Source organism: Amblyomma maculatum, chromosome 3, assembly GCF_055883805.1.
Source record: "Amblyomma maculatum isolate TAMU_Amacu chromosome 3, ASM5588380v1, whole genome shotgun sequence".
Taxonomy (NCBI): Eukaryota; Metazoa; Arthropoda; class Arachnida; order Ixodida; family Ixodidae; genus Amblyomma; species Amblyomma maculatum.
Window position 1 is genome coordinate 25,028,243 of NC_139346.1, and position 27,393 is coordinate 25,055,635.

The window sequence follows — 27,393 nt, forward strand, 5'->3', positions numbered from 1 at the left end:
AGACGATATTGTGCTGCTAGCTGAGAGTCAGGAAGAATTGCAAACTATAGTTAAGTATTTCGGAGACGAAGGGGATGCTCTAGGCTTGTTTTAGCGCAGTTAAGTCGGGTCTGATGATTTTCAATGGCTACGCTGATCAGGGTCTTAAAATACAAGGCCATGAAATACCCAGAGTAGCAGAATATAAACATCTCAAAGTATGAGTAAACGAAGGATTGGCATACACTGGAAAGCATGAGCAACCACTTAAGGTCAAAGGGCGCAGAAATGCCGGGATAATGAAGCATAGGGTATTGTGGGGATACAACAGGTATGAGTTACCAAGATACTTTGTTGGGCGAGTTGGTACTTATTCATTATTAATATAAACAGCGCGAACACGAAGACAAGGGACAAGAAACAAGAAAGCCACAGTACAAGCGTTTGTACTGCGGCTTTCTTGTTTCTTGTCCCTTGTCTTCGTGTTCGTGCTGTTTATATTAATAATGAACAGGTATGAGGTTTTGAGAGGTATTTGTAAAGGAATTATGGTGCCCGGGCTTCGGAAATGCGGTTTTGTGCCTAAAATCAGAGGTATAGTTGACATTAGAAACAAATCAGAGATCCGTTGGACGGTTAGCACTAGGTGCCCACAGCAAAACTACAAATGAGGCGGTACAGGGAGATATGGGCTGGGCATCTTTCGAAGTACGGGAAGCTCATAGTAAAATATTATATGAGGAACGCCTGAGGAAATTGGACAGTAACAGATGGGCGGCTAAAGTATTTAAATACCTGTACTTAAAAAGCGTTGACTCACAATGGAGGAAAAGAACTAGGAAACTAACCAGTAAGTATGCTGGTCACAAGGACGGAGAAATAAAGAGCGTTAAGCAACAGGTGAAAAACACGGAAGGTAAAAATTGGATAAATTCGATGGAAAAGAAACAGAGTGTAGAATTATACCGAAAGTGGAAAATGCAGATCAGGAAGGAAGCTTTCTTTGATAACTCAAGAGGCAGTGCCCCACTTTTTGAAGCTAGATCAGGGTGCCTCAGGACACGCAGCTACAAAATGAAATTTAACAATGAAGATGACGCATGTGCTGTATGCGGTAACTCCAGTGAAACAATTGACCATATTATATACTCCAATGTAGTGGTAACCATCCAGAAGTCGATGCAGGTGCAGTCGCTCTTCCTGAAGCTCTGGGGTTTAGAGATATCAGTGGTCGGGTGAATAAGCCGGCGGTGGAAGCTAGCAAAAAACGACTAGAAAATTGATGGCTTAAAAGCAGAAAAGTGACATAATGTTAGTAACGTCGAAACGAAATTCAATAAATAGAATGATGGTATAGTTACTAGGGCACCGTAGTATAGTTAACCAATCTAAAACAATAATTAAGATATAGGGAGAAAAATGAGCATGATAGCTACTGCTACCTCCCCGTTTCAAAGGGGCGCTCCTATATTCCATCCATCCATCGATAGACACCGGTGTCGATATAGTGGCGAACCGCTGTTGTACGTCCCAGCGAAGTTTGGTGGGAGTCGAAGGAGGCGCTTTATCGTTGGAGCAAGACGGCATGCTTGTCGCGCTGCGGTACAGGGGGCAGAGAGGTTGAAAATGTGAGATGGCGTCGAGTCCAATAGGAGGAATGAGAGCGGTAATATGAAGTGCTCTAGGGCCATCAAGAACAGAAGAGGCGTCGCCGGGATCAATGGCATCAACAGTGCTAAGCGATTCTCCTCCAAGTAAAGTCGCGGAAAAAGGAAACGGGTTGGCGACGTACAGAGCGCTAGTATCACCACAAATTGTGAGCGCGGCATGCGGAAGCAATGCCTATTTAAAGGGACAGAACACTGGAATTTAGGTCTCTATTTTTTTTTTTGCCGCAGTGGAAAGGTTGATGTCTAAAATGTTCGATTTCATAACGGTTTTGTTAGAAACGCTGTAGAAAATTTTTACCGAGAATTTTTCGATCAATGCATGCGCTCATTTTTATGTAGTCCGATGCTGGAAACCATGAGCAGCGACCGCGATGACGACTGGTGATCGACAAAAAAGACGTGCCGAAAAAAATATAACTTTCACTCGCCGCCAGACAGCAATCAGAGATTTTTTAGCGCAGAGTAGCGTCCTTTTCAGTTTCGCACTCAACGCTGTTGCGGCACAATAACGCACGCCCTCGTCGACGAAAGTTTTAATGGGCACTGTCATTGCTTCACTGCTGTAGCATCATCTAGTGGCAAAACTGAAAGCATACCTCTCGCGGTGCGCAAGCGGGGGTGGTTTTTATTTAAACACGCACTGGAAAGAGCGCAAAATATAATAAATTATGGCAAGCACTCCGCGAAGGAAAAAGAACAATGTGCCGTTACGAAAATCAGCGATATTTTGGTGACATGTAGTCACGTGGGGGGCTACATTGAAAGTACTGGGGTTTCTCCGCTAGATAGCGCCTCGGTTGTTTTTATGTGGTTTTCAATGGCAAATTAAAATTGTAAAGCCTCTTTTCTTTGATATTGTAGTGCTCGATCTGTACTGTATGAGGCAAGATCTTTTCATCTCCACCACAATCTCATGACATATTTTGGCCAGTGTTCTGTCCCTTTAAATAAGCACAACGATCAGAAGGTGTGTACATGACAGTAGCGTCAGCGAGGGCGGCAGACGTCACTAGGCACAATGACAGACTAGAAAGCAGGGACGCCAGTGTCAGCGGCGAGGATAGGCGCGGCGATAGAAAGAGTTGCTTCAACGATAGTGTCACAAAGTAGCAACAAATCAATGTGAGCACGGGCAAAGTCGTCATCGATGATGGTGTGAAGTTTAGACAAAAAGTCCCATCTGAAAATTACTTCATGAGAGGAGCGGACGGGAACAATGAATTCATTGGTGTGTTTAACGTCCCAAAGCAACTCGGGTTATGAGAGACGCCATATTGGAGGACTGCGGAAATTTCGACCACGCGGGGTTCTTTAACGTGCACTGACATCGTACAGCACATGGGCGCCTTGCTTCTTGCCGCGAGGGAAAAGCGGCCGCTGAGGCCAGGATTCGATCCCGCATCCTTGGGAACAGTAGTCGAGCGCCGTAACCACTGCGCCACCCCGGCGGGGCGATCCAATGGCGTAAGATATGCCTTGTATGATGAGCCGGGCGGTGCACGCATCCAGGGGTCGACTCTGTTCTGCGCTAGCTGTTCGCAGCGAAATATCTGGGAGCGTTGTCGTCACTTGCTTAAGTTTTCTGCACATATGGCGACTAATCACGGACACCACAGTACCAGTGTCAACAAAGGCATCAACAGGAACACCTTCGACGGAAACTTCAATAATATTGGCAGGGCTTCACACGGTTGCTGAGGGCGCAGTTCTTGCCTCCGGAACTTATCGTTGTGAATCTAGCGCACTAACCACTTCTGTATTATTTGTTTGTTCATGCTCGTTGTCGCAAGACGCGGCTTTATCATTTCTTTTGTTGCGGCAGATGATTTGAGATGTGTCTCGAAGGATTCCGGCCATGCGCATGTATTTCTACAATGTTCGCGGTTATGCTAGTCACTGTCCGAGGTTTTATCTAGGTGTTTCTACGCCGCTTTTAAATTGATCGATGACGAGTGAAACGGGCATTCTTAGTTCGATTAGCCCGTTTATTGCTGTCGACGCCGCCGATTGCTTAGTTCTTTTGCGTGCGCAAGTCAGCGCAATAAAGAGTTGATTCCCTTGAAGATCGTCTCCTCATATGTTGCCAACAGCATTTTCGCCACCACGTGACAATATGGTGTTCGGCTCCCTCGTCGTGCCTTGTGGTCATCTGGGTGGCGTCTCATGTCAGTCTCTCCTTCTTCGTGTCTCGTAATCGGGGCGGGGTGATAGTGCGATGGAACGGCGAGGTCACATCGGGTCCGGCAGGCTGGGGATAAGCCAAGAGATGCCTCCTAGACATTCTGCCAACAGCGCAAGAAGACGCAGGGCGCCGAAGCTTCGGGCAAGGATGAGATGAATTGCCTCGCACCTACACCAAATGTAATGTGGCGGATTAAGCATTTCACACTACAATAGATTTATTGACATGCTGCTGCTTCTAGAGCTGGCGTTTCTCAGAGCAGGCGCGAGCCTCTTCATCTTAGCCACTTTCTCGCCCTTGTCATCTTCGCGTTTTCCTCTTCTCGCAATTCCAACTATCCATCCTACAATAGATAAACATATGTTACGAAGTAGCGACGGGCAAAACTAATTTATTTACATGGTAGGGGTAGGTCTCAGAACAGTCAGCGAGCGACCTGATACTGTGAGGGCTCGTGCACGTGCACGAGGCCGCGGACGCCGGTCAGTGACTCAGGGACACTGCCAACCATGTCATGCCGGCGTCGAGTGGCCAGACTCTAGGCATATCTATATTTCGTATCATGGGACGAAAATCTCCATATATAGACAGCCACCGACTGCTCCCGACCTGTGAGAGGGCGAAATCCACGGGGAAGCTAACAAAGGCAGCCGGTGACCGCAGAAACCGGTAAACCCATGAAGATGGGGGCTTAAAAAAGGAAGCGAGCGAGAGAGCGGGGACATGATCGCCGGCAGCGGACGAGACTGTCGAACAGGAGACGAGCAGGGCAGAAGATGGGCTGCGCCACGACCTGCCAACCCGGGTTTAAGCCACCGCTCAAGTTCGGGCCCTGTCATCCTGCCTCCACGCCTTGCAGCTCATCTCCCCCTCCCGCCAGCTGGAGACAAGTAGCGGCAGCCCCAGGCATTCCACCACCAGGCTGTGACGAACATCCAGCCCTCCTTCGGGGTCCGCGCAGCACCACGCAGCCCAGTGACGACGAGCAGCAGCATTCGGCATTCCAGCCCTTCTTCGGAGCCAGTGCAGCACCACGCCAACGCAGCCCAGTGACGGCGAGCCGTAAGCGAGACTGAGCCAGCTGTTTTAATTAAATGTTTAAAATTATATCCCGGTCTGTTCCTCCATCTCCTCATACCCAGTGTGGACCCAGGACCACGTTAAGTAACTCGAGTGATCACATTTGTGTCAGAAGTGGGGTTCACACTTAATGGGGTCATGACAGCTAACATTTGAGCATAAACTGATTATTGCGTTTCATTCCACGCACGTTAAATTATAAATCTTCAACATTTGAACTCACTTCGTGCAGCAGATAGTTTTAAAATGAATTTTTACTATTAATATCGACATCAGCTTTCTGGTCTGGCAACCATTAGCCGCTGACGTGAATATCTCATCCCCACATGGAGGAAGAAAAAAACTAAGGAGAAGCCGTGACGTCACTTTTCGCGACGCCGGCCCGCAACCGGAAAATGCTCTGGCGTCACCTACACATGGGGAAGCTTTTCCCCTCATACTCCTCTGTGTGCCCTTCCCCGTCTGTGCGCTTCGCGCCATCCGACGCCGACGCCGCGAGCCATGCTGCCCCATAGCAACGCATACGCTGTTGCTATTCCCCCCATATCTAGGCTAAAAAAAGCACGTGGCTTCCGGCACGCTTTTCACAATGCATCTGGGATACATGGGGCCTCTCTTCAGTTTTTTCCTTCCTCCATGCATCCCCATGTCTTCCGATATTCGCGGTGTCGGCTGCGCTCTTGCATCGCCGTGGACGCTGGTCAGTGAGAGATTTTTTTTTTCTTCAACAAAAATATTTTATTCGCATATTCTTTTTTCTTTTACAAGCCTTCACTATAATCTGCGACCTTGGTGACGCTCGGACTTGTTTTCGACTTCGTCTAGAGATTGTCGAGGAGGCCGAAATCGATGGCCTCATGCTGTATTATTTAAAGGGACAGAACACTGGAATTTAGGTCTCGAATTTTTGATGCCTAAAATGTTCGATTCCATAACGGTTTTGTTAGAAACGCTGTAGAAAATTTTTACCGAGAATTTTTCGATCAATGCATGGGCCCGTTTTTATGCAGTCCGATGCTGGAAACCACGAGCAGCGACCGTAATGACGACTGGTGGTCGACAAAAAAGACGACCGAAAACAAATATAGCTTTCACTCGCCAGACAATAATCAGGCATTTTTTGCGTAGAGTAACGTCCTTTAGTTTCACACAATGCTGTTGCGACACAATAACACACGCCTCATTGATGAAAGTTTTAGTGGGCACAATCATCGCTTCATTCACAAAATCGCAAATACTGAAGCGCCATCTAGTGGCAACACCTGAACGCATACATCTCGCGGTGCGAGCTTCACAGATTCGCTCAGCTCCCACCAGTGGATGCACTTATTGCTACGCACCGAGCCAATCATGAAACTCGCCTGCGTCACACACCCAACGGGCATCGCCTCCTCACTCGAATCTTTGACGAAGCTAACCTACACTTGCCCATATTGTACCACCTTACAGCACCATGGACAGAAACATTGGTAACAGATTCAAAACCCCTTCCAACCAACACCAAAGGGCCAGGAAGAGATCACCGACAACCCCACATAATTGATACACAAGACCGGCACATCGGTCTCCGCATTTATACCGACGCCGCCCTATATCATGACGATGACACCGGCATCACGTTTGCAACCACCGCTTACTACCAAGAGGGTTCACAGCTGCACGCTACTAGCCACAGTGGTCGCAGGATACTGGTCCGCAACTGAACTCGAATTAACAGCCATCGACGAGGCCCTTCAACACTGCACCAAAGGAACAGATCGTTTCATCCACATCTACACCGACAGTCAAGAGGCTATAAAAACCCTGCAAGCCCGTTTTTACAAGACCTCAGTACAACACAGCATCAAAGAGCGCTGCCGATACCTGCGAGAGACCTCACAAGTCTCGGTACGAATTCATTGGACATCTGGACATCACGCACAAGGAACTGGGAACAGAATGGCCCACGAGGCCGCTGGCGCGCAGCTAGAGGAAGACCGCCGGCATAGCCTTGATGTGGGCCCGTCCAACTCGGACCACCCTTACTGTTCTCCCGTCTCCTTCATCATAGCGGACTCTGTCATAACGCGGCTTAAACATGAGCGGAGGGGTTTGTTGCGGGACCTTGTCCCCGGTATTACTCCTCCGATCCCTTCCGGCCTCTCTCGTCCAGCCCAAGTTCTAACTCACAAGGCGCGAGCCGGTGCAGCGTACACACCGGACATCCTGAGTCAATGGCGCCGAACCAAGATCAGCTGCCCCAACTGCCCTGCTGACTCCGTTGGCCTGCAGCACTTGGTCTGGACCTGTCCTGGCACGGCTGACCTCCGCGCACGCTACACATCTGCTCACCACATTCAGAGTTACGAAGACTGGACAGCCCCCAATACCAACGCCAAGCGCAAGCTTAGTGCCCTGCTAGACTTCATGTCGGAGTCTGGCGCCCTCAACCTCACCTAACCCACCCCCTTCCCCTCTAGGCCTCAGGTCATCATCATGAATAAAGGTTTATGAATGAATGAATGAATGAAGGGAGGGGTGGTTTTTATTTAGGACGCACTGGAGAGAGCGCAAAATATAACAAAATTATGACAAGCACTATTAGAAGAAAAAAGAACAGTGTGCAGTTACGAAAATCAGCGATATTTAACTGACATGTAGTCACGTGGGGTACTACACTGAATATAATAGGGTTTCTCCGCTAGATAGTGCCTCAGTCGTTTTTGTGCGCTTTTCAATTGCAAATTAAAATTGTAAAGCAGCTTTTCTTTGATGTTGTAGTGCTTAATATGTGCTATATGAGGCAACATCTTTTCATCTCCACCATAATCTCATGACAAATTTCGGCCTGTGTTCTGTCCCTTTAAGCAAACAATATTATTCTTACGGTATGAGAGTTAGCTTGTTGAGCAACGAAACGCTCCCGCATATAAAAAAGGCGCATATCCAACGTTTCCTTCCGCTGTGCGCACAGCGAAAATGGGGAGGGGTTAACGCTGTGGTGCTAATTGCTGAGCTACTGCCCGTCTCACTTTCGGTCCAAAACTAAGAGAAAGTTCCAAACAAGCATACGCTGACGCGACAACACACCTTACCACATTAGAGAAGCAGATAAAACATTTGAACGAAGCGGTATGCCTTGACATGCTGTTATATGCGCGTGTTAGTCAGCCGCAATTATATGCGGCTGCTAAAGAATTTTTTTTTGCAAGACTGGGTTCAACCTGCAGGGCTACGGCCAGCGCACGAAAGCATGCGCCGCCACCGCCGTTTCAGTCCCATCTTTGCAAAACCCACCGCGATTCGAATGCGCTTCATTGCCCGCACCGAACAAAAGCCTCCCACCTGCCGCCATCTCCGCGTCTCGCCTCCCACGCAGCTGCGCGCGCGAACGCGACTGACTCTCGATCCAAATGACGTCTCATTAGTGCTTCAACATAAACACAGTAAACATGCACCATTTAGTATTTAGTGTGTGAGCCCTAAACTCCCGCAGGATTGTGCCGATTCACGGATTACGACAGCGCCCCCAGCGCGTTTGCCCACCAGCGGCGCCGACAGCTGCCGGCTAGCGCTCGCCAGACAGTTGGGTCACATCGCCGCTTCCCGCTCAATGTGCACGCGCTTCGTGATGTAAGCAGACGTAGATTTGGGGTCACTAATGCCAGAACCACACTTCATGGACGCGTGCAACCGCTAAAGGTTGCGAATGCGCGCTCCGTACGTAATCGCCGAAACTTGAATCCCGCGTATTCGCGCTAGGCCTACACGTCGCGGAATGGGCCAGTAGTTCGACGCTAATATTACCGGCCAAGATCATTGCTGATGAGAAGGGGGAACATTTCCAGACCTTCAAATTTTTAGATTGGAACAGCAAAAAGATCCGGGCCTCACGACTCCTTACAACGCGCCTTGCAGACCCGTCGAGGTGCCAGCCGTTTTGTATACTCGATGGCGTCCTGAGGAAAAAGCTATTCTTCAGTGGGCCTACTGTGAGCCCTCCACGGATCTTCTTTCATCTGTATATACCATGATCTTCTTTCTCTTGTACATACCATCATCATCGTCCCGCGGCGCCGGCTCCGGCACGCGCTTGGGTTTTGTCCATCGGAATAAACGCCAGACACGGCATCCCTTGCCTTGCCGTCTCGACCTGGCCTTCTTCCACACTACGTTTACTACATGTTGTTCCCCAAAACTTCTGTTGGTCTGTTCTGCGCCGAGTATTGCACGACGATCCCACGTTTTGCGGTGACGTGAAAATGGCGTGAGCGTGAAAACGGATTTTTAGCAGCGGTATTCATGATGCATGGAGGGTATATATAAGTAATTGTGGAGGGAAAACAGAGGTATATGTGATAGAAAGCGAAGCACTTACGCTTGCATTACGAATGGGCTGAAATGAACCGCCCACTGTCAAGAGCCGACTCCTGAAATCTGATTGGCTGACATTGTGTGGCAGGAAATACGCCATGCATAAACATTTAATGATGACGTCAAAATGACATTTCATTCCGTGAGTGATCGGTGTTCTACCATTGCTGTAAATGACCAAAGTTGGGCGCCGCATTTTGAACCACTGATGCGGCCGCGAAATAAACATGGCGAATTCGACGTGCAGTGCAGGCAGCTGTTAGCTCACCGCAGTTTAGTAGAGAGATTGGTGGGCGGTGAAGTAAGCTGACACACCTTGTTGTAATTGCAGAAAGCACTGACACGACGTCATAACGGAACTTTTCAGCTGCGTCATCTTTTAGAGGAATAATAATGAAAACGTGGATTTACAGCCGCACGAGGGTCGTATAGCTACCCTCCCGTTGCAAATGCTTTGCTCTCATAGAGAAACCACTGATACGCGCCGTCGTTGCCAAGCGCAGCAATGTGGCCCGCTAACTCAAGCGGTTGATCTGCGCGAGACTGGGCATTTCAGAGAGCAACAGAAGGGGAAATTGGGCGAGTTGTAGGAATTGTTCATTATAATTTTGTGGGCGCTCTTTAACAAAGAGACAAAGAAAAGAAGAGAAATAAAAACGCCGGTTTCGTTTTTTCTTCTCTTTGTGTTAAACAGCGCCCACCAAACCATCATGAATTTTAGAGAGCACCACGATGCTTTCTAATTATCTGCCTGATCGGTTCTTGAGTACAACCTGAGGGGTCATATAATTCGATGGCTGTGCAGGAACTTCGCGCGACCGGCAGCGAGGGATCACCACAGACTTTCTTAAACGTCGGCCCTAAACACTGCCTTTTTTGCCTTGCACTATGCACTGTCGTGACGCTGGGGCTACGTCGACCCGGCCTTCACTTGGTAGCGTGCAGAGACTCGGGGTTGATGAAGGATTGAATCTTCGAAGTTGGTGAAATATGTACAAGCAGGTTTAATTGCACTTTGAGAAAACTTATTTACAAGATTATTTACAAGAAAAAGAAGGTTACATCAGCAAAATGGCAAGCGTTAAGAGTTCATAGCGAGAAGCGACTGGATGAGCCGTTTACCCAGGGCTCAGAGCGACATTTCGTGCTCTGCAACGTCCTTAAAACCCCCTATGTCCAGCCCCTCTCTGAAGATGCTGACCAACCAAATCCAGGGCACGCCCCTCAGATATCGGCATCCAATCGAACACATCACTGCACTGATGGTCTGAAGCACTGACTGGCCCGGCATTGTTTCGTTGGGCCTGGTCACTTGTTGGCGGGAAAAGCTTGGGAACGGCGAGGAGGTACATTTCTATTCTTCAGCCAAGAATCGATAGGCTGGTTCCGGCAAGTGGATTTACTTCTCAGAAACCCAAGTGCACGTGCGCGCCGCTTACTGCTCCCAGCATTGTCCCTTTCCGGCAATTGCAAATCTTTCCTGCATTCCCGGGAAATCCTCTAATGGCCGTAATCACCTTGCTCCTTTCTTGTCCTGTGCGTCAGCGGACGTGTCACTCTGTCGCCTCCTTTGGACAATAGGCATTCCTTACTTGACCATAGCGCTTCTGGACGGGAAGGGTGAACAATTGAACGAAAGCACTTCCGGCTATTTCCCGCAGGGGGACATTTCTTTGTGTTTTTCTAGACGTTCTCTTGACAGGGTCAATTTGGCATTTGCAGGGTGTCCACAAAGCAAAACAGGCTTACACAAAAGGATTCCTGGAAACAGGCTCACTTAGCGCCCTTGTACCAACAGCACATATCCACAGCACTTATCCATGCCCACAGGCGAACAATAGAGCGCGCAAGTGCGGATGATGCACGGTCGTAACAGCACTCACTGCAGTGTTAATGAATTGAACAGCCTTTCCACGATGGGCAAAGCAAGCAAAAATACTCACAGCTTCAATATTAATAAAGGAAAGTATGTTTCATGTACATGACACATGTTAGATTGCCACATGTGATGTGTTTCATATATAAAGTTTTAATATGCATGCGGGCTCACCATTTGCTTATTTTTTATTAAAAAAAAATAAGTACTCCGGAGCATGCACGCTATGACGATACGCTCTAATCATATGATGTAGTTGACTGGCAATTTGTTTTGATTGCTTTTTTAATACAACCTGAAAATAATCTCCCTTTATTGATTTCCATTTTACCGTTTTGATACGCGCGCGCAGCGTCGCTCTAGCTTCATACCACAATTTCCTCAGTGATCTTTCGCTTTCTTTCCTTATTCTCCGTTTATCCCCCTCTGCACGTGTGCGGTAAGCTGAGAATCGCCTAACTAACCTTCCTGCTATTCTGTTCTTCTGTTTCGCTCTCTTTCTCGAACATCTTTTGCGTTTCGCAAGAGCTTTTCGCACGCTAGCGCATGAAAATTTAACCGATTAGGTGTAAGGCCCAGCGTATGCCACTTCGTGTGTGTGTGTGTGTGTGTGTGTGTGCGTGTGTGTGTGTGTGTGTGGAAGACTTGCGAGCGTTGTCCTCACAGATGGACATCTTCGTCAGTGCTGCTACTTTGGAAATCTGTCGATTTCTTCTGCTTACGACCAAGTCCTTCAAAAATTTTAGTTCCTGCATTTAAAAGCCGCTAAGTGAATGTGAGAGGTCATAGGCGCTTATGAACAGCAATGCTGCTTTCCTATCCCATTTTGCACCGACCCACTGTGAATATTCCATTGCCGTTCTTGCTCTTCAGCTGAAACTCGCGCAGTCTTTCCGTGCGTAGCTGATGCCGAATGTTAATGACACACTAATACCGCAACGCCACAACATACTTCACTTGTCTCACTGCAACCCGAGGCTTCCGAATCACGGAATGCACCGCACTGTATCGGTTCCCGCAGGAGCACCGTCGTTTTTCATACTTGGCGCCAATATATATTAGCAGACGACAGCGCGCTTTTTTTCTGTCACTTCATTTCTCTTTTTCTTCAGAATGCGTAACCCGATTGTGTGCTTGCGTAACCAGGCACCGTCCTACAGCACACGTCACACGTACGTCACGATTTGAACAAAATGGCGAATTGTCGAGAATAGGGCCCTAGGTCTTTACCTAGATGTATCTTCGCCGACGTTAAATTGGGGGCCGACGAGTGCAACGGGCATTCGTATAGTTGGACGACCAACTATACGCTTCCTGCTATCGCAGCATTGTTGCTTCATTTAGTTTGCAGTCGCAAGTCCGCCAAATAAAAATTCTCTTCGGTTCCTGTCTACGGCCTTCTCACCACTACGCGACAGTATATGACTACGATGATACCTGCGTCAGGCAAGCAACGCTGTCTTTTGGTCCCACATGGAGTTGCACTTTTCAATAGGTTAATTAAGCCGCATATATATTACCTGTAGTTTAATAATTTAACGATTATTTGTTGCTCTGTTCACCAATAGTGCTGCCTTTCTTAATAAATCATGTGGTTGCTGTAGTCAGCACACGTGCCTGTCTTTTCTTGTCCTGCCTGCGAGCGCTGTTACGTAAAGCAAAACCCCCCATTCCTGAGCAGAACTGTAATCAGCCGCGAATCATTTTTTTTTCTAGGAAATATTTGTTTGTCTCTTCCATATTGTAGCCTCGCTTTAGCTGGATGAGGGCCGATGCGTCCACCGAGAAAAATGCCTCTGAGAAGCAAGCAAGAGAACACTTGGGGACTTCTACATACAAGAACATATCTCAACCCCCTACTCAAGAGTACCTAATGCAATACAAATAGACACGCAAAAACTGCAAAAACACAGCAAACATCGTTCACATGATCTGGGCATGCCGAAATATAACACAAACACGTCAGGAAGAAAGAGGCTCAGTTGGGACCCGAAAGCTCAGCTTGAACTGGCTGAAGCACGAGGTCCAATGGTCGGAGCAGCGGATGGATATTCCCATTTTGATCTGTTATAAAGTTACTTCAATCAATCAATCTGAGAGAGAGAGAAAAAAAGAGTGCATGCAGGCCATGTACTTGCACTTGATATATTCTGCACATTGTTCGGGGGCCTCGTCTATTGTTTCAGTACGGGCGACTTATTGAAGGCCAGCACAGATTTACATCACACTTAAGCAATACCTTTTCCGACCACTCTGATAAGCACTTTTACACTGAGCGTTTCGGCAATAAAACTAAAAAACCAAAAATGTATTTTATAGCTGGGGCAGCTTTTTACCCGGTGGCCTTGTGTGGCTGCTCCCTATGCAGGTGCCGTATATTCTGCTGCTCGATTCAAGACTTAAGGTAAGGGCAGTTCGTAGCTCGCTTCTGAAAAAAAAAAAAAACGGCCGTGCTTGCTAGGAGGATTCCAAAGAGAAAGCAGCGGTGCGTGCTTCAGGGTCCACAGCAAATAAAACTTGTTTACTCTCTCCTTGTTTGGTGCCATACTATCTGCATGAATGATGAATAGCCAAGAAAAACATTTGCTCTGGTCGCGCGTGTTGATCGCGTTCCGTTATGCTCTGACGGTATTCTTTGCGGCCATGGGAAGCTGCGCGCGACGTATGCTAAGCGACTTCTGGCGGCCGAAAGCTGTCTGCGCCTACTTTTCCGTTCGAAGGCGGAGTGGGTCGAATAGAATCGGAGTGAGGACGATAAGCGCGCCGCGTGGTTGCCTCAGCTATCAACAGCGCGCCCGGATGCTTCTCTCCAGAGCGGACGACATCCTGTTCCTGTCCCGCTTCGCCCTCAGGCGGTGTGTAAATCTTTCTCCATTGTGGCTGCCGCAGTTTAAGGGTTCGCTGTACGGGCGCCCACTGCGCATGTAGCTTCTGGTCAGAGATGTCTATCGTACTGCACCAGCTGAACGCCAGTCCGCCGTGCAGGTAAGTTCTTGTTCGCAATGTGCGCACAATCTCAGCTAGCCCGTGAAAGCAACTCAAATCTCTCCGTTTCTTGTCGAAAAAAAAAAAAAGCGTAAAAGATACGAAGAAATAACCTGTAGTTCTGTAGAAATGACAGAAATTTCTGTAGTTATGTACTAGTCCTGAAATACTGTTTGTAGTTCTGCAGTACTTTTCGGTTAATACACAAACTTCTGATGGCTTTTCTGTTTTTACAAGAGAAGGTAAAGAACTACACCCAAGTTGTGTGGCAACAGTTCTGTAGTTTTTCTCGGCTGCTTTTAATACGAACCCAGGTACCACAAACCACTGACGCAATTTTGGCAGTTCGGACCCGCATAGGAGAACGTCAACGCGCACCAATGGTTTCTGCTGCCCGCGAATGATGCAGAACATGCCTTCGGATGTTAGGTGCGCCTGCGTGGTACGGCAGCCGCTTCTTGTGGAACGCAATGAGGCTGAAGAGATGTTCGTCTGTGCGGCCGCGTTTTTACGAATAAGAGGTTACTTGCATTGGAAGTGGACCTCTTATTGCCCCGGAAAGGTGAAAGAAAGGCAACATGAGTATCACCACCACCGTTGGTTTCTAGACAACTACGACGATCACAGAACTGTTTTTGTGAACCGATTCGGTAGGCTTCCTTGCATTGCCGTCCTCTTCCAAAGGGCGATCATGAAGGTCTTGACGTCGCATGTTGGACAGGAGTAGCAGATAAATAAATAAATGTTTCCATTATTACGCCAAAATTTTTCAGCAACAGAAATGTACTTTGCTGCCAAAACAAATATCAGATTATACTGCCAGAGAGAAATCAAGGATAAATGCTCGCACAGAACAAAATTTTAGAAGGCGTCTGCAGTAGTATAGCAAGCTTCGTTCATGCATCCACTTTATTTTTACTCATCATGCATAGAACAGCAAAACGTTTCTGTTCGGTTCAAGAACCGATGCTTGCACCGAACCATTTTGTGATTAGTGATTTTTTTTAAGTCCCAAAGCGGCGCAGTAGCGAAGGGCGTCGGAAATTTCGACCACCTTGGATTCTTCGACGTGCCCTGACATCGCGCAGCTATGCGCCTAATTTTATCGAAAAGCAGCCGCCGTGGCCGCCATTTGATCACGCGTCTTTGGGCAGTCGACAGCCATAACCACTTAACCGCCGCGGCAGGGTGAGAAATTTTATTCATCATTTTTTCCAAGGGTGCAGTGGTAGTGAGGGCCTGAAATGACTTGCCTTGAATTTGTTCGCCCGAAGAAGGTGTAGGCAAACCGACCAATGATAGTTCGTTCTTCATTTCATGCTACCTGTAACTTAACAACCCTTCAGATGTTACCTGCCGCGCTGGTTTACGGCGCTCGACTTCTGTGGCCAATGATGCGGGATCGAATCCTGGCCGCTTTTCGGTAGAGGCGATAAGCAGGGCGCCCATGTGCTGTGCGATGTCAGTGTAAGCTAAAGAACCCCAAGTGGTCGAAATTTTCAGAGTTCTCCACTATGACGTCTATCATATCCACAGTTGCTTTGGGAATCCCACAAACCAAACCTTCAGATGTATTCGACTGCTGAACCCACTGACGCGGGATGAAATTCCATGAAAGCAAGCGTCAGTGTACGCTAGAAAAACCCCAGATGTTCGAAACTTCCGGAGTCTTACACTACGGCCTTCCTCATCACCTGAGTCGCTTTGGACATTAAGTCAAACAAAAGTCTGCTTTTTCTGTGCATTCAATATGTGTCTCGTTTGCATTCCTTAGGCCTAAGTTGCTGAAAGTTCGAGGGTTTCTTGCTTTGCACACCAGGTTAAGTTCACAAGTGTACGTCAGAATTTCGATGCACATCAAAAAGTTTGAGTACTCAGGGAGTTTTGGTCCGCATTTGTAGCGATGAAATTAACGTCTTCGCGGCCGTGGCTGACAATGGCCAAGCCTCAAATAAATGGCGCGCAAATAAGGGGGATTTTTAAAAGGAAAACTGCCCCTGCGTTGGCGGCCAGTGACTTGAACTCGTAGCCTTCCGAATCTTTCTTGACCAAAAAGGATAGCGCAGGTTGCTCGCTTTAAAAACTACGCACCACGCAAAACCAGTTTCTAGCCTCAGTTCCGGGATGACAAAGTTGATTCGGAATGCAGGGCTGTTCGCATCGTCGCCAGACTGGTCGGGATTGTGCTTGAGCTCAAAGATGTCAACTTGCTGGCTAAAGAACAGATGCAAGAGGCATTTCTGAAGGTGAGTACTACACGTGGTTAGTTTTAATATGTGATAATTTCGGTGACATCGCGACGTAACCCTACTACTACGAAATTGTGCGTCGTCTGACATTAAGCAGCATGCAGGAGCAGGATTGCCAGATAGAATATATAATGCAGGTAAAGATCGTAGACAACCCAACGAGGCTTGCGCTTTTCCACTCGAAACCGGCCTTATGGATCTCGACAATGCAGTGTAGAACCACTGCGTTGTGAAAACAATTTCTTAAACCAAATCTTTTATGAGGTAGTTCGAATGCAGCTGCTTAAAGGAAATCTCTAAGGAGAAAGGAGTTAGGAACCATTTGATAGTATTCATCATATGCGGGCCGCAATTCAATGCGAGAAGTATAGCCTTCAACGTTATTACCAATACCATAATGGTTGAACCGCTTATCCTGAATCTACAGGGACTTGAATATTTGAGGGCTGGGATTTAAAACATTCTTATGGAAAATCTACTACCCCCTTCGAGCTGAAATAACGTTCACAAAGTAGTAAAATATAGTCTACGTTATCTGATAAGTCAGTCAACATCGGTACTTGCCTAGATTTTCCGAAATCGAGAAAAAACTGCTCTCGGTGGCGTGCACAATTTTCGCAGAAGAGAGTCGAAAAGCTATTTTGACATGGTGCGTCATCTGTCGGGCAGCGAGGCGAGCGCGCCAACGGCCGGGATGGAGCTTGCCTCATTGCTCGACAGATGACGCACCATGTCGAAGCAGCGTTTCGACTCTCTTCTGCGAAAATTGTGCACGCCACCGAGAGCAGTTTTTTCTCGATTTCGGAAAATCTAGGCAAGTAACGATCTTGAATCACCTATCAGATAACGTAGACGATATTTTGATACTTTGTGAACATTATTTCGGCTCGAATTGGGTAGTAGATTTTGCATAGGAATTTTTTAAATCGCAGCCCCCAAATATTCAAGTCCCTGTACACGTAGTTTTCGAAGATTCCGGGGATTGATTTATTGCCTCTTCAGTTTTAGTAACGCAGTAGTCGACTAACCGCTTTTATAATGCACTTTAGAAGTATTGGCTCCTACTCATGGAACTTGTTTCTTGTTTAGCGTATATTTGCGCTTTCCCAGGACCCACAGAATAGAAATCCATTTTAGGTTTTATTACTCTTCTGCGTCTTCTCTCTTGCCGTTCATACCACCGCGAGCGCAAAAGTAAATAAAAATCCAACACTTGTGGAGTGCGCTCTCCATGCACGATATACGCGTGACACTGTGAATATTTCTTATCTTTGTGTTACTCTATGTGCAATTTTACTCTTCAATATGATGCGAAAGCGCAAGGAGCCCGGTGAGTCGGTTTGCCGCCATTGTTGGCGGGTTGCATTCGGTAGGTACTTCTTTTGTGTTTGTGGTGGCAACCATGACACGTGTGGAAAAATTAAGGCGTATGATTACACATGTCACAGGATACATGGTAGCTGTTCATAATGTAATGTCATGACAGTTAGGCTTGCGGACTTCTCCCAGAAACGTAGAGAAAGTGGTCACTGAGTCCACTATCGCGGGGGAGATTCCGGAGGAGCGGCCAGGGTCAAGGGGCAGCTTGAAGCGGACTTATTTATGGCGGCCGCCGCTCTTCAGAAGTGGCATGCAAACCCATGGGAACGGGCGATGCCGCCGGTTCGGTGCTTTCCGATTCTCGGAAAATGGCCCCAGAGTCGCGCATTGGCCGCGAGGCAGACAGACGGATCAGTTAGAAGGAACAGCGTAAGCGCAGTGGTTGTGGGATCGGCGCTAACTGCTCTGTTTCCTGCTTTGAGTGGAGAGAGTGCGCACGGCCATAAATCTCCGAAACGCGGCGAAGCACGGGCTGGGGAGAATGCGGGACAGAGGAAGCCGTTGACATGTCTTCTTGGAAAGGCGCTCGGTCGTACGTCCCTTTGAAACAGCCGCCCGCGCGCAACCGACCAAGGGCAGCGATGGAAATGTTTGGGCCTGTTTGCGTGGGTGTGTGTATTGGAAGGGCAGTCGCTGCCGTGTTTATCTTTGCCACTACTTGGCACCTCTTGCGTGAGCTGAAGGAAGATTTTGCAGAGAGCGTAAAACGGGATGTGTGCTGCTTAGTGCGTGCTTTGTGTTTTACTGAATATGCGTAAGAGAGAGGCACATATGTGGCACAGTGATTGGCCAGCCCATGTTAAAGCATTGCATGCTATTGGCCACAAACTTGCCCGTCTTTGATTGGTCTACGCACTAACTGGAAAATTTGGGAAAGTGAATTAAGAAGCATTTTGGGAAAGCGGATGAAGGAGCATTTTGGAGGCCCAAGTTCGGACGACGGGAGAGTTCAGACGGGTTGTCCGAGGAGGGAGACTAGCCTTACGTAGGTATCCAGGGACTCCGGCCTAAAATGTAGTAGAAGGCCAAGGCCTGACTGCTAGCCTCTGACCTCTGAGCGTCCACCCACATTACTTGTACGGTCTCCGAAGCGGAGGCCAACGTCTGCCGCGCTGCAACAGTCACCCATTACAGTTTAGCCTTTTATGTCATTATGTCGCCCCTGACGACATTGTAAAATATGATGTAAATAAATGTTTATGGTCCACAAGGAATGTTCTCACCTCCGCGCCGCAATGTGTCGCTGAGCCACGGACACAGCGGTGGTCACCAACACTACTCTGTGCGAAAGAAGGCAGAAGAAAAGTGGAAGAAATACTTGCCGTACAGCGAAGCCATTCGCTTCAAAAATAACTTTGACCAAGCGATAGTGTGGTCTCTAGCGATGAATATGTGTATGGCGAGACATACGACTACGCTTGGCAGGTGATTTGTTGTCACGACAAGCATTTAACGGCTCATCATATCTAACCTAGTGGTTACAGCTACTATATATAATGCAGTGCAGAAGAGTAGTATGTGTGAGTCATGTGGCAGTCATGAGCCGTAGTCATGCTGCAGGTCATGTTTGTGGGTTTAAGTCCCTAAGCGACTCAGGCTATGAGACGCCGTAGTGGAGGACTCCGGAAATTTCGACCACCTGGGGTTCTTTAACGTGCACTGAGAACGCATAGCACACGACGCCTTGCTTATCGCCTCCGTCGAAAGCGGCCACTGCGGCCGGCATTCAATCCCGCATCCTTGGGCGCAATAGTCGAGCGCCCTAACGACTGCACCGGCACGGCGGGGCCTGCAGGTCATGAGTGACTCAATAGACTTGTTTTAATCAATGAATCAATTAACACTGATTTCTCCATGCTGACGACGTATATGACGAGATAAAGAAGCGACACCTGATGACTGTATTATTTACACAGGTGGTTCAATTGCTTTTATAAGCTCAACCCACCCTCACTTGAACACCACTCCAACTTACCTTACGATACCAAATCAACTCTTGCCTTCGAACTGCAAGCTATCTTAAACGCCATAGAAGCGTTACATGCCGGCCCTACGTTTAAAAAAGTACACATAATGACTCACTCCAAAGAAGCTCAACACTATAGCCAAACGGGCGAGTTAGTGGAGCATATTGGATGGAAAAACAGCACAAAAGAAGAACACCACAGCAAAGAAACACAAGACGAGCTGTAGTATTCGTCTTTCGCGCTGTTTTCATCCAAAGAAGCCCTAAAGCATTTAAAGAAACACCATGACATTCTTAGAGTCGCACAGACTATACATGCTGCTTGTCACTGTTACCCAGTGACTACAATCATTCACTGGGTTCAAGGCAACACAAATTTGAATACCAATGCAGCAGACGTGCTTCTTCATGCAGCAGATGTGTCGCAACCTATTCATGATTCCTTGCCACCGGATTCACTTCTGACCCATTTGACATCATCAGCATCCGTCAGGAAGCGTACACGTGCTCTAATTCGCCCGCGTACATACCCCCTTCCCCCCAATCTAACAAGGGTGGAGGAGGTATCTCTGAGACGGCTGAGAGTTGGAGTGACTCTAACACCCGCCGTTCGACACCAGTGGCAAAGTCCTACAATTCCAGTTCCCGACAAATGCCTACACTATGAAGAGCCCGCTTGCGACACCACTGTCCGGCATCTGATATCAACATGCCCATGAACTTCGCATATGCGCAAGACCATTCTATAAAAAGCTGGACTTTGACCGACTAATGACTCTCATTTCCACTTATGGATAACAAACAGCATTTATGCACGCAGTTTGTGACTTCTAGCACATAGCTGCACTCCACACATTTCTGTGACTCTGCCGTGTGGCAAACTTAGCGCCATAAATAAATAAATAAAAACGGGCGGCCATAGAGATAAGGCTTAAATTTCATGGTTGCCCACACAACCGCAAGCAATTCCTATTCCGTAGTGGAACAGTTTGTCTCAGCGCGGGAGAGCGTGCGGCTGGCATACGAGATGATCTTTTCGACGCCAGCTTGGTGCTGAATGAGTACAGCGCCGAGGCCGATATTGCTGGCGTCGGTGTGTACTTCGGTGTCAGCGTCTTCATGAAAGTGCGCAAGAACAGGAGTTGTTTGCAGTCGCCTGCGCAGCTTCGCAAAAGCCTCTTGTTGCTCGGAACCCCACACGAACTGTGTATCATCGCGCGTGAGGCGAGTTAGTGGTGCGGCAACCTTGGAAAAATCTGCGATGAAGCGGCAGTAGTACGCGCCGAGACCCAGGAAGCGTTTCAGACTTCTCTTTATGGCAGGAACGGGAAATTTGGCGACAGCAGAAGTCTTGTCGGGGTCTGGCCTCACGCCAGCAGCGCTCACCAGATGACCGAGAAACTTCAACTCTTTGTAGCCAAAGTGGCACTTCTCGGGCTTGAGCCTCAGGTCAGCTGACCGGTGGGCATCTAATACTGCGCGCAGGCGTTCAAGGTATTTGCTAAAGGTTTCAGAGAACACGACAACGTCACTGAGATAAACTAAACAAACTTGCCATTTCAGGCCGGCGAGAACCGTGTCCATCATGCGCGGAAAAGTAGCCGGCGCTGAACATAGGCCGAAAGGAAGCACCTTAAACTTGTACAGTCCACGTGGGGTGACGAAGGCTGTTTTCTCGCGGTCCCGCTCATTGATCTCAATTTGCCCGTCATCATCATCATCATCAGCCTGACTATACCCACTGCAGGGCGAAGGCCTCTCCCATATTTCTCCACTTAACTCGGCTCTGTGCTAGCTGCATCCACTTGACCCCTGCGAACTTCTTAACCTCATCCGCCCACCTAACTTTCTGCCGCCCCCTGCTACGCTTTCCTTCCCTTGGAATCTAGTTTGTTACCCTAAGCGACCATCGGTTATCCTCTCTTCGCACTACATGTCTTGCCCATGTCCATTTCTTCTTAATTTCCACTAGTATGTCGGTAACCTGAGTTATTTCTCTGACCCACTCTGCACGCTTCCTATCTCTTGACGTTACCCCTACCATTTTTCGTTCCATAACCCTCTGGGTTGTCCTCAACTTAAGTAGAACTCTCTTGGTTAGCCTCCACGTTTCAGCCTCATAGGTGAGTACAGGTAAGATGCAACTGTTATATACTTTCCTCTTTAGCGATACCGGCAAGCTGCTAGTCATAATATGTGAGTGCTTGCCAAATGCGCTCAACCCCAATCTTATTCTTCTTGTTATTTCCTTTTCATGGTCCGGATCTGCGGTTACTACCTGTCCTAAGTAGACATATTCGCCTACTACTTCCAGTACTTCGCTACCTAATGTAGACTGCTGTTCCTTCCCGAGGCTGTTAAACATTACCTTAGTCTTCTGCATATTGATTTTCAAGCCTACCTTTCTACTTTTCCTGTCTAAGTCACCAATCATTATTTGCAGTTCATCCCCCGAGTAGCTTAGCAAGGCAATGTCATCAGCAAATCGCGGATTACTGAGGTATTCTCCATCTACCCTTATCCCTAACTGCTCCCATTCCAAGTCTCTGAATACTTCCTCTAAGCAAGCTGTGAATAGTACTGGGGAGATCGTGTCTCCCTGCCTAGCACCTTTCTTTATGGGAATTTTGTTACTTTATGCAGAACTATGGTTGCTGTGCAGCCACTATATATATCTTCCAGCACTTTCACGTACGGTTCGTCTACCCTCTGATTACGCAATGCCTGCATCACCGCCGAGGTTTCAACTGAGTCAAATGCTTTTTCGTAATCAATGAATGCTATGTATAAGGGCTGGTTTATTCCGAGAATTTTTCTATCACCTGGTTGATGGTATGGATATGATCGATAGTAGACAGGGGCGTAGCCAGGGGGAGGGCTTATGGGGCTTCAGCCCCCCACGAAATTTTTTCGTACTCTCATACAGCGCAGACCAAAACAACCACCAGAGCCGGAAATCAATCGTGACTTTGTCTCCAATATGTCTTTTTCCCGCTCAAAAAGAGATGTTGGCGGGAATAAAAAAGCGAAAGGTGCATTTAGTTTTCTGAAATCGTTCATCGGACCATACAAAGGAGACAAGCCATACTATCAGACAAGCTGACAAAGCACGCAGAGATGGAATGCGTGAAGAAGTAAAAACCTTAAAAAAATGCTAGGAGGGAGCGTGACGCCACATGCGCAATCTCCGCGGGCCAAACTCGCTCTTCTGATGCCGCGCTGTCTTCTCCTTCTCGGGCCTCTTGTTCGCACTGAATCTCGGCGTTTTTAGCCGCTATTTATGCTCCGGTGGAAAGTCTGTCAAAGTGGTCTGCTGATCGTAACACTTAGTTTGCTAGGGTGCAGATGCCACATTATAATCAAAGTTATAAGCACACTGGGGAGAATGCAGGCAACCATTTCATCTGCGGGTCCGTCAGGAAGACTACGTATTCAAATAATGTTAATTGTATGGCTGAAAAACTGTCTATGATGATTTTCAGTTCTGCATTTCCTAACTTAAGCAAGTAAAATTCATCTCAAACAATACACCCGTAGGATACTCGATGGAGTGAAAGCTCCGGGCGGTACTATTCTTCCGTGCAACCTATGCATCCCGGCATGCAGAATTTATGGCGCAGTTGAGCGCTGACATGTTAGTGATAGGTATCTCGATACGGAAGAGGCTGAGCAGCAGCGTCAGTCCCCTCGAAAAAAATTTCTGGCTACGCCACTGATAGTAGAGTACCGTTTCCGAAAACCTTCTTGATCCTTTGCTTGATTGTAGTCTAGGGTTGTCTTGATTCTATTAGGGATTACCTTAGCAAATACCATATACGTAACATACAGTAAGCTGATTGGTCTGTAATTTTTAAGGTCCTTAGAGTCCCCTTTCTTATGAATGAGGATAATGTTTGCATTCTTCCATGGTTCCGATACCGTCGATGACACCAGGCATTGCGTAACAGGGTGGCCAGCTTTTCTAACACGATATCGCCTCCGTCCTTCAGCAAATCTGTAGTTATCTGATCCTCTCCAGCTGATTTCCCCCTTTTCATAGTTTCTAATGTTTTCTTGACCTCGTCCTTCGTAACTGGTGGAACGTCTGTTTTTCCCTACCGTCAATCTCCTTACGGTCCTGACTACTTTGGCTACTGTAGAGATCTGTATAAAACTCCGCGGCTACTTTGACTATCTTGTCCATATTCGTGACGACCTTGCCCTCCTTGTCCCTTATCGCATACATCTGGTTTCTGCCTATGCCCAATTTCTTCTTTACCGCTTTAAGGCTTCCCCCGTTCTTTACAGCATGCTCAAGTTTCCCCATGTTATACTTCCTTATATCGGCCACCTTGCGCTTATTGATTAGCTTTGATATCCAGGCACATGCTCGCCCAATGTCCATATACTTGTCACACGAACCACTTGGTGTACATTTACGAGCACTTACAAGACACCGTTTTCATCCACTCAGCAAGATTCTGGATGAGAGGCCGGACTGCAGTTTTACAAGTGCACTCCGCTGCCATCAGTCGCATGTACCGACAGGATATGCCCTCCCATATCGTCCCACCCAACCACCATGGACGATGGATACACCTTTGGTGCACCTTCGTGTTCCCGGAATACTAAAGAAATCAATGGTACCAATTAGTGAACTCAAACAACTTACTCTGGCATATATCTGGTCAGAATATCCCAATTATATTCACGTATACACCGATGGATCTGTGTCAGCACAGGCATCCGCTGCAGCTGTGGTCATACCAGCTCAGAAAACGACTCTGCATTTCCTTTGGGGACATACCTCTACATCAACCGCTGCCGAACTTGTAGCCATTCGGGAATCTATTAGTTACATATGTGGGGAACCACCTCAAAAATGGTGTATATTCACAGACTCGAAGACTGCATTACAAATTTTGGAAAACTTCTTACGCCACACTGCCTATCAGTCCCTGGCACTAAACATTATGGAGCTCATCACATTTGCCCAGCTGCAAGGCCACATGATAATGTTTCAATGGATCCCTGCCCACTGCGGCCTCCATGGGAATGAGCAGGCCGATGTTGAAGGGAAAAGCGCACTCATCAATGGCTTCCAAACAGCTTTGCCTTTTACAAGATCGGATACGACGTGTCTTCTGAAAAGTTGTATGAATATTGCTACAGCAGCTTACTGGGCTCATCCAGACGCCCGACACATCCGTCTAAGAGGGCTCGATCGAACATTTAAATTTAATTTTCCGCGTGATATTCCGCGTCATCAGGCATGCTTGATACATAGACTTCGTTTAAACGTGGCTTTCACGCGCAAGTACTTACATTTAATTGGGCAGATGGACTCACCGGAATGTTCAACTTGTGGCATCCCAGAGACTGTGGACCATGTATAATTAGTGTGCCCAGCGTATGCGAACGAAAGAAATGTGCTAGCTGCTTCCTTGAAGCGTTTGGACAAGAGGCCTCTGTCGGAGGAACTGCTGCTGGGCGCTTGGCAGGACAAGGGGAAGGGCGTCCAGGCGGTGCGTGCTCTTTGCCGTTATTTGAGCACCAGCGGACTTGATTCGCGCTTGTTAAGCAAGCTGCTGTGTCTGTATATATATTTCATATGCCTTCTCCTACATCGTCACCCATCATGACCTTCTTTCTTCTCTCCTTCCCCTTCCCCAGTGCAGAGTAGCAGGCCAGATTTGAATTATTCGGGCCAACCTCTCTGCCTTTTCCTATCTATCTATCTATCTATCTATCTATCTATCTATCTATCTATCTATCTATCTATCTATCTATCTGTCTGTCTGTCTGTCTGTCTGTCTGTCTGTCTGTCTGTCTGTCTGTCTGTCTGTCTGTCTGTCTGTCTGTCTGTCTGTCTGTCTGTCTGTCTGTCTGTCTGTCTGTCTGTCTGTCTGTCTGTCTGTCTGTCTGTCTGTCTGTCTGTCTGTCTGTCTGTCTGTCTGTCTGTCTGTCTGTCTGTCTGTCTGTCTGTCTGTCTGTCTGTCTGTCTGTCTGTCTGTCTGTCTGTCTGTCTGTCTGTCTGTCTGTCTGTCTGTCTGTCTGTCTGTCTGTCTGTCTGTCTGTCTGTCTGTCTGTCTGTCTGTCTGTCTGTCTGTCTGTCTGTCTGTCTGTCTGTCTGTCTGTCTGTCTGTCTGTCTGTCTGTCTGTCTGTCTGTCTGTCTGTCTGTCTGTCTGTCTGTCTGTCTGTCTGTCTGTCTGTCTGTCTGTCTGTCTGTCTGTCTGTCTGTCTGTCTGTCTGTCTGTCTGTCTGTCTGTCTGTCTGTCTGTCTGTCTGTCTGTCTGTCTGTCTGTCTGTCTGTCTGTCTGTCTGTCTGTCTGTCTGTCTATCTATCTATCTATCTATCTATCTATCTATCTATCTATCTATCTATCTATCTATCTATCTATCTATCTATCTATCTATCTATCTATCTATCTATCTATCTATCTATCTATCTATCTATCTATCTATCTATCTATCTATCTATCTATCTATCTATCTATCTATCTATCTATCTATCTATCTATCTATCTATCTATCTATCTATCTATCTATCTATCTATCTATCTATCTATCTATCTATCTATCTATCTATCTATCTATCTATCTATCTATCTATCTATCTATCTATCTATCTATCTATCTATCTATCTATCTATCTATCTATCTATCTATCTATCTATCTATCTATCTATCTATCTATCTATCTATCTATCTATCTATCTATCTATCTATCTATCTATCTATCTATCTATCTATCTATCTATCTATCTATCTATCTATCTATCTATCTATCTATCTATCTATCTATCTATCTATCTATCTATCTATCTATCTATCTATCTATCTATCTATCTATCTATCTATCTATCTATCTATCTATCTATCTATCTATCTATCTATCTATCTATCTATCTATCTATCTATCTATCTATCTATCTATCTATCTATCTATCTATCTATCTATCTATCTATCTATCTATCTATCTATCTATCTATCTATCTATCTATCTATCTATCTATCTATCTATCTATCTATCTATCTATCTATCTATCTATCTATCTATCTATCTATCTATCTATCTATCTATCTATCTATCTATCTATCTATCTATCTATCTATCTATCTATCTATCTATCTATCTATCTATCTATCTATCTATCTATCTATCTATCTATCTATCTATCTATCTATCTATCTATCTATCTATCTATCTATCTATCTATCTATCTATCTATCTATCTATCTATCTATCTATCTATCTATCTATCTATCTATCTATCTATCTATCTATCTATCTATCTATCTATCTATCTATCTATCTATCTATCTATCTATCTATCTATCTATCTATCTATCTATCTATCTATCTATCTATCTATCTATCTATCTATCTATCTATCTATCTATCTATCTATCTATCTATCTATCTATCTATCTATCTATCTATCTATCTATCTATCTATCTATCTATCTATCTATCTATCTATCTATCTATCTATCTATCTATCTATCTATCTATCTATCTATCTATCTATCTATCTATCTATCTATCTATCTATCTATCTATCTATCTATCTATCTATCTATCTATCTATCTATCTATCTATCTATCTATCTATCTATCTATCTATCTATTCAATCTGGTCTGTTGGATTGGAAGCTTTCATACTCTGGCGTTTCTTAATCAAATCTTTC

General features: G+C 46.6%; 1 protein-coding gene across 1 annotated transcript in view; it reads left to right on the forward strand.

Annotated features, from left to right (window-relative positions):
- The first annotated feature begins 13,961 nt into the window (after window positions 1–13,961).
- LOC146194366 (glutathione S-transferase 1-like) overlaps window positions 13,962–27,393 on the forward strand; it is a 66,543-nt gene continuing 53,111 nt past the window's right edge. Inside the window, exons 1-2 of the mRNA XM_084597380.1 lie at window positions 13,962–14,125; window positions 16,275–16,371. Coding sequence (XP_084453506.1) covers window positions 14,082–14,125; window positions 16,275–16,371 — 141 coding nt within the window. The 5' untranslated portion in view covers window positions 13,962–14,081. The remainder of the gene's footprint in view (window positions 14,126–16,274; window positions 16,372–27,393) is intronic.